This window comes from Arachis ipaensis, chromosome B10 (assembly GCF_000816755.2).
Source record: "Arachis ipaensis cultivar K30076 chromosome B10, Araip1.1, whole genome shotgun sequence".
Classification (NCBI taxonomy): Eukaryota; Viridiplantae; Streptophyta; class Magnoliopsida; order Fabales; family Fabaceae; genus Arachis; species Arachis ipaensis.
The window spans coordinates 102,150,988-102,162,704 of NC_029794.2; the positions used below are offsets into that span (position 1 = coordinate 102,150,988).

Here is an 11,717-nt window from a genome sequence, read left to right on the forward strand (position 1 = left end):
AATAATATAGTGACTCACGCATTGCCTTTTAAATGGCAGGTACTGGGTTTTCGGCTTGCCAGTATTGGTCGTAGTCAAGAGAAGAAACACAAAAAGTTCTCACATGATGCTTCTGCAGCTGTTGCTCTAAAAGAGGAGCTTCTATTGAAGGAAAAGGCCTTATCTGATCTGGAAGAGAAATTTGCTGAAGTTGAAAGTGAATTAAAGGTTGAAAAAGAAGGTCGGGAAAAGATAGTGGAATTGTTGGCGAAGAAGGAAGATGAACTCGTCAGTTTAAGTAACCGAGTTATTGAATTGACCTCTAAAATGAAAGAAATGGAGAATGCGAAAGAAGGTGACATTCTGGATGCGTTTGCAGAGGGGTTTCAGTGAGCTGTTAACCAGGCAAAATTTCTTGTACCTGAGGGGGATTTCTCTGCTATGGATCCTGGAAAAATATTTCGTAATGGCGAGCTTGTTGATGATGAGGAAGCTGCCGAGGAAGGCGATGACAACTTACCTGATTAGTTTTTTTTTGTTGGTCTGTTCATCATTTTGGGCTGTGTTTTGCAGAGGGTTCTGACTTTTTGGAATAGAAACTGTTATTTCTGTATGTTATGTACTGGAAACTTTGGTTGTTATTGCTGAATGGTTGTTATGATTCTGTCTTATCCTTATGAGGATATCTTGATTATACTGTTATTTAAGCATTCGGTAGTGCTTAAATGTTGTGCATTCGTGATTGAATAATGCGACTTGGTTATGTGGTTGGCAACCCTTTCGTAAAAGGTCGTTGTGGTCTGATAGTTCGGTAACAACCTTTAACATGAAAAAAAGAATAAAAATTCGTAAAAAATATTGGGTATTACTTATAAATAGTACCTTGACATTTTATATGTCGGTAAGCTAGCCTCGTTAAAACCTTCTTGAGCAAAAACCTCTTTTGGGAAAAATCTCAAGATAGGAAAAAGAGTACTAGCGTGCTGTTGTCCTTAACTGTAATATTGTTTTAGTGAGTGTACATTCCATGTGCTGGAGATTTTGTTTCCATCTAAATGTTCTAGCTTGTAGGTGCCTCTCCCTACAACTTCACATATTCGGTATGGACCATCCCAAGTTGCTGCGAGCTTTCCGTGGGTGGAAGGTCGGCGAGCTTGTTCTGTTTTCCTTAGTACTAAGTCGCCGATGTGGAATCCTCTAGGAACTACTTTTCTTGCGTGTCGTCGGGCAAGTTGATGCTGTAATGCTCGGTGTCGAACAGCTGCTATATCTCGTATTTCTTCAGCCAGGTCAAGCTCGGCCGACCAAGCTTGGTCGTGATTTGTAGCTTGCGTTCGCAGGGAGCTTTGTGAGACTTCTATGGGGATCATCGCCTCCGAGCCATATACTAGACGAAATGGAGTTTCCTTTGTTGTTGAATGTGCTGTAGTATTATATGCCCATAGCACTTCAGGAATGAGCTCGGCCCACGCCCTTTTTGCGTTATCGAGTTTTTTTCTTAACGCTTGTAAGAGGACCTTGTTTGCTGCCTCTGCCAACCCGTTTGATTGTGGGTGTTCTACTGAAGAGAAGTGTTACCTGATTTTTAAATTCTGCAAAAATTCTTTGAAATTATGGTCGGTAAATTGTCGACCATTGTCAGTAATAATGTGCTGTGGTATGCCAAATCTACAGATGATATGTTTCCACACGAAATTAATCATTTGTGATGATGTTATTTTTGCCAAAGGTTGTACCTCGATCCACTTAGAAAAGTAGTCGATGGCAACTACCAAATATTTTACCTGTCTTGAGGCAGTGGCGAAAGGGCCGAGGATGTCAATGCCCCACCTATCAAAAGGCCAGCTTACCACTGAATGGTGAAGGTGCTCGGCAGGTAGGTTAATGATCGGTGCGTGCTTCTGGCACTTGTCGCAGGTCTTGACCTTTTTTCTGCTGTCTTCCCACAACGTGGGCCAGTAAAACCCGGCTCGTAGAACCTTCTGTGCTAAGCTTCGAGCTCCAGAGTGTATTCCACATATGCCTTAATGGGCTTCGGATACAACAAGGTCGGCTTCAGCCCTGTCCAAACACTTTAAGAGAGGTCGAGAATAACCTCGCCTATATAAAACATTATTTAGCAATGTAAAGAAAGATGCTTGTCTTTTAAATTTTTTCTTATATTGAATTTCATCGGGAATAGATCCATGGCGGAGGTACTGAATATAAGAATTTTGCCAACTGTCTTTATTCAGAAATCAATGCTTGGTTTATCTAGAGTTGATTGCAACAGTGTGGCAGTGTGTGCTTGCGTGGTTGCTAATTTTGACAAAACATCTGCTCTATGGTTTTGTTCTCTAGGTATGTGGTGGATTTTAACTTCTGGGAAGTCTGCTAGTAGTTGTTGAACAACATCTAGATATTTTAGTAAAATCTGATCTTTTGTTTGGAAACTTTTATTCACTTGTTGAACAACTAATAAAGAGTCACAATATATTGTTAAATTGGTAATATATAAATCGGCTGCTAACCTGAGCCCGGCTATGAGGGCTTCGTACTCCGCTTGGTTATTACTGGCTTTGAAGGAGAAACGGAGGGAGTGTTCCAGAGCTATGCCGTCCGAGCTTTCCAGTAGCATGCCAGCTCCGGACCCTTGAGGGTTTGAGGCACCATCAACAAACAAGGTCCACGTCTGGATTTCCCGTTCTGGATGTGAGCTTGCTAATTCAGCTACGAAATCGGCTAACCATTGTGGTTTGATGGGACCTCGTGGTTGATATAAGATGTCAAATTCGGAAAGTTTGATGGACCACTTAATTAGTTAGCCTGCCAGTTCAGGTTTACTGAGTATCTGACGAAGTGGGTGATCGGTTCTGACGATGATTGTGTGGCTTTGAAAATAAGGTCGGAGTCATCTTGCAGAGAAGACTAGGGCCAAGGCGAGCTTTTCGAGCCTTGGATAACAAAGTTCCGCATTCTGTAATGACTTGCTCACGAAATAGACAGGCCGTTGCTGCTTGTCTTCTTCTGTAGTGAGAACAGAGCTAATCGCTACATCAGTGATAGATAAATACAAATATAGTGGTTGGCCGAGCTTGGGTTTCTGTAAAATAGGTGGTTTTGAAAGGAGTTGCTTTAAATCGGCGAATGCTATTTCACAATCTTCATTCCAAGTAAAGACTTTTTTGTCTTTCTTCAGACATTGAAAAAAGCTGTGTGATTTAGATGCTAAGCATGGGAGGAATCTGGACAAAGCGGCCAATCTGCCTGTTAAACGTTGCACTTCTTTTATAGTCGTCGGACTTTGCATGCTAAGTATTGCTTGGCACTTCTCTAGATTTGCCTCAATACCTCGGCTTGTCAGGATGAATCCAAGGAATTTTCCGCCGTGGACGCCGAAAGCACACTTCTCGGGGTTCAGCCTCATGTTATATTTCCTGATTTGTGCAAATATCTCATCGAGGTCTTGTACATGAGGGTGGCCGAGCTTCGTTTTGACGACCATGTCGTCGACATATAGCTCGATGTTTCGGCCGATTTGTTCCGCGAAGATCTTGTTCATGAGTCGTTGGTAAGTTGCACCTGCATTCTTTAATCCGAAAGGCATAACATTATAACAGTAGCTACCATATTCAGTTATAAATGCTATTTTTTCTTGGTCTGATGGATGCATAAGGATCTGATTGTAACCAGAGTATGTATCCATGAAACTCAAGGTGCCATAGCCACAAGAATTGTCAACTAAAGTATCAATACTCGGCAAAGGATAAGCATCTTTAGGGGAGGCCTTATTTAAATCAGTGAAGTCGACGCACATGCGCCATTTATCGTTATTCTTTTTTACCATTACGACGTTGGCCAACCACGTTGTGAAGCGGAGTTCTCTGATAAAGTCGGCGTCGATGAGCTTTTTAACCTTGGCCACGGATGTTAATTGTTTCTCGGTTCCGAGGTTTCTTTTCTTTTGGGAGACCGCCCGAGCTGTTGGATTGATTGCTAACTTGTGTGTGATCACTGATGGGTCTATTCCTGGCATATCCCCCGAAGTCCAAGCAAATAGGTCAGCGTTCTGGCACAAGCAATTGATCAGCTTTTGTTTTTCCTCATTGTTGATGGATGTTCCGATGAATGTGAACTTGGTTGGATCCTCATTGAGGATGACCTTTGTCAAATCTTCATTTGGCATAGGGCAATCTTCAAAGTCGGCTCGTGGATCAAGCTCGTTTAGCATTGGTCGTCCAGATTGTATTGAATCGACACGCGCCTGAGTGCTTCTTTTAATCGGCTTTAGGCTGGTATTGTAGCATTGCTGAGCTTCATGTAGATCACCATGAACAGTTGCAACTATATTGTCTTGTACAGGAAACTTGATACAAAGATGAAAAGTTGAAACAATAGCAGCAAATCTATTTAAAAAAGGTCTTTCCAATATAAGATTATAAGGACTAAAGCAATCGACCACAAGATATTGTATATCTTGGGTCTTAGTTAGGGGTTGCTCACCGAGTGTGGTTTGTAACCACACTGATCCTAGCACAGGGACTCGTTCTCCTGAAAATCCGACTAGATCTCCCGAGTAAGTTTGTAGGATATGAGTGCTGAGCTTCATTTTCTGGAATGTGGCGAAGAATAGTACGTCGGCGCTGCTTCCTGGATCAAGTAATACTTTCTGAACTATAAGGTCTCCTAATTGAATCGAGATCACCACGGGATTGTCATAGTTGACGTGGTTGGATTTGAAATCAGCACAGCCGAAAGTCATCTCGGGAACGTCCGGGGTTGGTTGAGGATTGCTGGAAGAATGTCCAACTGCCAACATAGCTCTGTATGTGCGCTTTCTCCCCGAGTTTGTCTCTCCTCCACTGGCGTAACCTCCTGAAATATAGTTAATCACCCCTCTGGGTTGAGCCAGGGTTTTGTCTTTTTCTTTGGATGATGAAGCGGTTGCAGGTTGGTCGGAGTTTGGAATTTGGCGTTTCTGCATGTGTCCTGCAATGAATTTATCAAGGTGTCCTTGCCGTGCTAAGCGCTCCAGGAGATCCTTAGCAATCACACATTTATCTGTAGTATGGCCATGCTTTTGGTGAAAGGTGCAGTATTTCGATTTATCAACATTTTTTGGCTCAGGGTAACTGCCGGCCTTACGGGGTGGCTTGATTAACTTGGAATTTAATATTTCCTTGATAGTGTCGTCTCTTTTGGTGTTGAAATGTGTGTAGGACTCATAGCATGGCACGGGCTTGAAACTTTTCTTGCTCTCCCGAGTTTTATCATCATCTTTCGCGAAGGCTGACTTTTCTGCTCGTCGTGCTTGACGGAGCTCTTCGATGTCTATCTGTCCCTTGGCCTTCTCCCTAAACTCAGCCAGAGTCTTTGGCTTGGCTACTGCAATAGCTTCCTGGAATTTGCCAGGTCGGAGGCCGCTTTTAATGGCATGCAAGTGTACCTCTGGATGTAGATCAGGAATTCGCATGGCGATCTTTGTGAAACGGGTAATATAATCCTTCAAACTTTCTTGCGGATCCTGCTTAATGGTAGTCAGATAATCGGAATCATGCAGGTAAATTGCTGACGCTGTGAAATGGTCTTCAAACTGCTTTGCTAGCGCCTCCTCGTTCTGATGATCGGCATCGTCCTCCTGAGGCGTCTCCGAGACATGAGTCGGTTGGGACTGTCGTTCATCATTCTCTTGTCGCTCGCGACGATCATTGTTATGTTCCAGGAGAGCATTAACCAATTGTTGAATTTGTTGTTGCATTCTTTGGTTTTCTTCTGTCATGTGCTGATTTGCTTCAGCCATACGTTGATTTGCTTGCTGGAGCTCAGTTACCATCCGAAGAAGCTCGGACGGGGTGGGGGGAGGGGCATCGGCCATCGTCAAGTGTTAGGAAATCAAAGGCTCGCGAAAGGAAATATCTCAAACGAGGCCCTTCCTCTAGCGCCAATCTGTTCTTGCCTGAGTGAGTTGAGGTATAACTCAGCTCTTGACGAAGGTCGGCGATCCTTCCCAGCAAAATGTAGTATACGTCGGTTGACCGGAACGGCGGGGTTGAGTACCTGTAAAGGCACTCCGATGCTTAAGTTAGCAAAGGGATATATGTATATGAATATTCTTCTTTCATGAAAAGATGATCCTACCTTTGGTTGTTTCCTTGTCCCTTTATACCTGTGTGGACGAGGTTGTAACGCCTGAGGAGAGGATTAATTTCATATTTGACGTTATCAATTAGAGATTAATGTTGTCCTTTAAGAAAAGTCGGTTATAATTGAGGATTATGCGTTTCCGAGCTATAACTCGTAACCGATGTTTACTGGTCATATTACTAACTATTTCTCTAACCTTAATTAATTAAACCAAATTCTTGAATCATGATAAACCCATTTTTTCAAGTTACATTAATTTTTAAAAAAGTCTCATTTTATAATTTTTCAATTTTTGAATCCATCCAATTTTCCTAAGATGTTATAACCCAAAACAATAAATAAATAAATAAAACTAAATCAAAAACTGAAAAGAAAAAAATAAAACAAAACAAAATCAAAAGTAAAAATAAAAAATACGTACAAAGGAATTAAGGGTGGACATTTTAGAGATATTGATAGTAAGTAATTCAATATATATGTAATTCAAATTATATGCATTTCCATCTTTAAAAGTCAGGGACGAACATAAAGGGGGTAAAAAGTAGCATCGACCTCCTCCTAAAATTTTAAAAAATTAAACCTATGTATGAGACATTGAGACATGTATTTAAGGGAATAAAAAATATTATGTAATTTAGTGACTTCATAAGTATTATTTTTTATTATGTTTATGTGTTAATTTGTTTAATTTGTTTAATTCACTAATATTTTTTATTATGTAATGACAAAAATATAATAAAAAAGATTATTAAAAAATTCATTTGAATTTGGTCCTTACATATTAAAATTTATGGATCTATCACTGTTTAAAACTGTTTGCCATTTTCAATCTCTATTTTGTTTTTGTTTTTGCAATAATCAAGACTTTTAGTAAACTAACTTTTTAGACTCTATATGTTAGGAATTCTCAAAAAACTAAGTGATACGATTAGACTTCGATTGATGAGTTGAATCTAGATCTATAGAAAAAATATATTATTATTATTATTATTATAACAATAATAATAACTGATATGGCCGTTACACATATATAACTCGGCATCACACGATAATAACTCGGTAATCTGCGTTACAAACACGGCCTTTATGAATTATAACTCGGCAAACTAACGTTATGGATCAAAACCGCCGATTAATATGGCATTATAACAATATACGTTATTAATCCTCTCCAAAACCGACGTTGAAGGAAAATCGTAACCGATAAAAGCACCGACCATATAAAAGCAAGGTAAGAGTATCTTTTCAAACAGATCCGAATTACACATTGTACTGACTTAAGCATTGGAGTGCCTTTGCAGGTACACTCCCCCCCCCTCTTTTTTCACCGTCCACGTATTCACAAGTCCAAAGGAAAAGCTCGGAGTCAGCGAGTAAACAGCTCGGCCTCTTAAGGAGATAGCTCGGCAGATATCCATCACAAGGAGCCAATCTATTCTACAGGCAAGAACAATTGGCGCCCACCGTGGGGCCGAAGAGATAAATTTTTTCCTCTTTTGGTCTCAATCCCCCCGCCTGTACCTATGGCTGACGTATTACCTCCTACCTTGTCCGAGCTCCTCCGGATGGTGGCTGAGCTACAACAGGCCAATCAACGAATGGCAGAAGAAAATCAGAGAATCGCCGACCAGATCACCGAATTGAACAATGGCCGGATTGAAAATAACAATGCTAATCCGCTTCAACCAGAGGATGCCGAACATCATTCTGACCCCACTCATGTGTCTAAAACCGTTCGAGTCGAGCACGCCCGGCCTGAGGACGAGGATGAGGAACTGGATGAGCTTGTGGGACCCTTTACACCAGAAGTGATGAATTTCGAATTACCACGAAGATTCACTTTGCCACTGACCCTCACGCCTTACGACGGAGTCGGAGACCCAAAAAAGTTCATCAAGAAGTTCCGATCAATAATGATCGTCAACAGTGCATCTGATACCGTTTTGTGTCGTTGTTTTTCTAATTATTTAGACGGTTCTGCACTTGATTGGCTTTGTGCTTTGCCTGTAGGTTCAATTTCACGATTCCAACAGCTGGCCAAGCTATTCGAGGATCACTTCGCTGGATCTGCAATTTATCTGCATGACTTAGATTATCTGAATACAATTAAGCAGGGACAAAATGAGAGCTTGAAAGACTATATGACTCGTTTCACGAAGGTCGCCATAAGCATACCTGACCTCCACCCTGAACTCCACCTTCATGCAATCAAAAGCGGACTCCAACCTGGGAAGTTCCAAGAGACGATCGCAGTATCCAAGCCAAGAACATTGGCCAAATTCCGAGAGAAAGCCAAGGGCCAAATTGATATTGAGGAGCTTAGACAAGCTCGGAAGTCCGACAAGACGAACTAGAGAGACGAAGAAAAAATGCCTAATAGTAAGAAAAATTTTAAACTAACCCCTCGCTTTGACTCTTACACACAGTTTAACGCCAAGCGGGAGGACATAATTAAAGAGATTCTGAACTCAAAGTTGATCAGACCACCAAGAAAGGCAGGCACGTATCAAGATACAAAAAATGTCGACAAATCCAAGTACTGCGCCTTCCATCAAAAGCACGGCCACACAACTGACAAATGTGTGGTCGCCAAAGACCTTCTGGAACGTTTGGCTCGGCAAGGTCACCTTAACAAATATATTGGAGGACACATTCAGAGACGTACTCCAACCTCTGGGGGCAATGCTTCATCCGAACAACCAAACCGAGGAAAAGACAAGCCATCCTCGACTCAATATGAACAACCACGAGGTATCATTAATTGTATTTCAAGTGGAGGTGCCAGTGGGGGCTCATCAAGTTCAGCTAGGAAAAGATCTTTTCGAGCAGTATACTCGGTCGAAGGAGCACAGCACGAGCACCAACTAACACCTCAATTCTTCAAGATGACGTTCACGTGGGAGGATTTCAACTCTAATATTCAAAATTTGGATGACCCCGTGGTTAACACAATTCAACTGGGATACCTATTAGTAAAGAAGGTACTCTTAGATCCGGGAAGCAACACTGACGTCCTGTTTTACTCTACATTTCAGAAAATGAAGCTAAGCGATAACAGGCTGCAACCAACCGGGGGAGACCTTGTCGGTTTCTCGGGCGAGCGAGTCCCAATACTCGGATCTGTGTGGTTGAAAACCACACTGAGTGAGAATACTCTATTCAAAACATGTGATATTCAATATTTAGTAGTTAATTGCTTTAGCCCATACAACCTTATACTTGGCCGACCTTTCTTAAACAAGTTCGGCGCAATCGTATCCACAGTTCACCTCTGTGTCAAGTTTCCTGTACAGGATGAACACATTGTTACCATCCATGGTGATCATAAAAAAGCACGGCAGTGCTACAACATCGGAATGAAGTTCAAAAATGGGACAACACAACCTCAAATCAACAATGTCCTCGTCGTAGACAATAGCGCGGAGTTTGCCGATCTGGATCCTAGAGCTGACTTCCTAGAACGACCTACACCAACAGGCGAGTTACAAAAATTACATTTCAATAAAGACCCTAACAAATACACCTTTGTAGGAACAGCAATAAACAAAGAAGAACTAGCTACGATATAAGAATTCCTACAAGCAAATGCTGATTTATTTGCCTGGATGCCTTCCGATATGCCTGGCATCAACCCGCAAATTATCAGCCACAAACTGGCCATCAACCCTTCCGTTCGACCAATTCAACAGAAGAAAAGAAACCTCGGCAAAGAAAAGAAACGAGCTTCATTAGAAGAAACTCAAAAACTGATTAATGCCGACTTCATCCTAGAGATCAGATTTACTACTTGGCTCGCCAATGTCGTCATGGTAAGGAAGCAGAATGGTAAGTGGCGCATGTGCGTTGACTTTACTGACTTAAACAAGGCATTCCCGAAGGATTCTTATCCCCTACCATCCATTGATTCTCTGGTGGACAACGCCTCTGGTTATGCCACCTTAAGTTTCATGGATGCATATTCGGGCTATAATTAGATCCTTATGCACCCTTCTGACCAAAATAAAACGGCATTTATCACTGAATTTAGTAACTATTGTTATAAAGTTATGCCTTTTGGACTAAAGAATGCATGAGCGACATATCAGCGTCTTATCAGCGTCTTATGGATAAAGTCTTTACTAAACAGATCGGCTGCAACATAGAAGTTTACGTTGATGATATGGTCGCCAAAACCAAGGTCGGACACAACCACATCGATGAGCTAACTGAGATCTTCGGCCAGATACGATCATACAACATGCGTTTGAATCCAGAAAAGTGCGCCTTCGCTATTCAAGGTGGCAAGTTCCGAGGCTTTTTATTAACAAGTAAGGGTATTGAAGCCAACCCTGACAAATGTCGAGCTGTATTAGAAATGTCAAGCCCGAGGATATTAAAAGAAGTCCAACGATTAACAAGCAGACTTGCTGCCCTATCCAGATTTGTCCCATGCTTGGCCCTAAAATCTATTCCTTTTTTCCAAACCCTTAAAAAGAAAAATGTTTTTCACTGGAACGATGATTGTGAGCGAGCTTTTGCTAACCTAAAAACAACTCTCTCACAACCGCCGATTTTACAAAAACCATTACAAGGGGAAGATTTATACTTATACTTATCAGTTACTGACTGGGCGATAAGCTCTGTTCTTATTACAAAAAAGGACAAAGCTCAACATCCAATATACTTCGTCAAAAAAACACTACAAAACACTGAAGTCAACTATCCGAGGATTGAAAAGTTGGCCTTAGCACTGCTATTCTCGGCTAGATGACTCCGACTTTATTTTCAGAGCCATGTCATCTATGTTCGAACAGACCACCCATTACGCCAGGTGTTACACAAACCAGAAATTGCTGGCAGGCTTGTAAAGTGGTCGATCGAATTGTCCGAGTTTGATATCAGATACCAAGCCAGAGGACCGATCAAGTCCCAATTCCTTGCCAACTTTGTAGCAGAATTAACAATGCCTACAAAAGACGACCACAAAATAAAATGGACATTATACGTCGATGGTTCCTCTAACATTCAAGGGTGTGGCGCAGGCATTCGACTTGAAGGCAGCGATGGCTTTATCCTAGAACATTCAATACATCTATCTTTCAAAGCCAGCAACAACCAATCAGAATACGAAGCCCTTATCGCTGGACTCCGACTTTGTTTAAATCTCCAAATTACCAACATCAAGGTATATTGCGATTCACTTCTGGTAGTACAACAGGTAAATGATTCATTCCAGGTAAAAGATCCCTTACTTTCTAAATACCTAAAGCTCGTAAAGAATTTATGTTCAAAATTTACTGAATTCGAAATAAATCATATACCACGAGAACAGAATCACAGGACAGACATTTTGTCTAAGCTCGGCAGCACACAAGCCGACTTATCTATATTACACCAGTCCACAATAACAACTCCAAGTGTTACTCTAACCGATGTTGTGAGTGTTACATAGGAACCAGATTGGCAAACCCCATTTATACATTACTTGCAAAAAGGGAACACGCCGGACAATATCGAGAATACAAAACGGTTTCGATGACAAGCATCCTTTTTCACTATAATAAATGGCTCTCTATATCGCCGAGGATACCCCCGACCACTTCTGAAATGCCTCAACAAAAATGAGGCCGAAATAG

The 11,717-nt window shown here is 41.5% G+C and overlaps 1 protein-coding gene across 1 annotated transcript; it reads left to right on the forward strand.

Moving 5' to 3' along the window:
- On the forward strand, window positions 8,472–9,671 carry LOC107621036. The gene has a single exon (XM_016323084.1). It carries the CDS (start codon window positions 8,472–8,474, stop codon window positions 9,669–9,671), a length of 1,200 nt encoding a protein of 399 aa, XP_016178570.1.

Excerpts from the sequence above, each read along its gene's own strand:
- LOC107621036 (XM_016323084.1), top strand. The coding sequence starts at position 8,472 with ATGCCTAATAGTAAGAAAAATTTTAAACTAACCCCTCGCTTTGACTCT.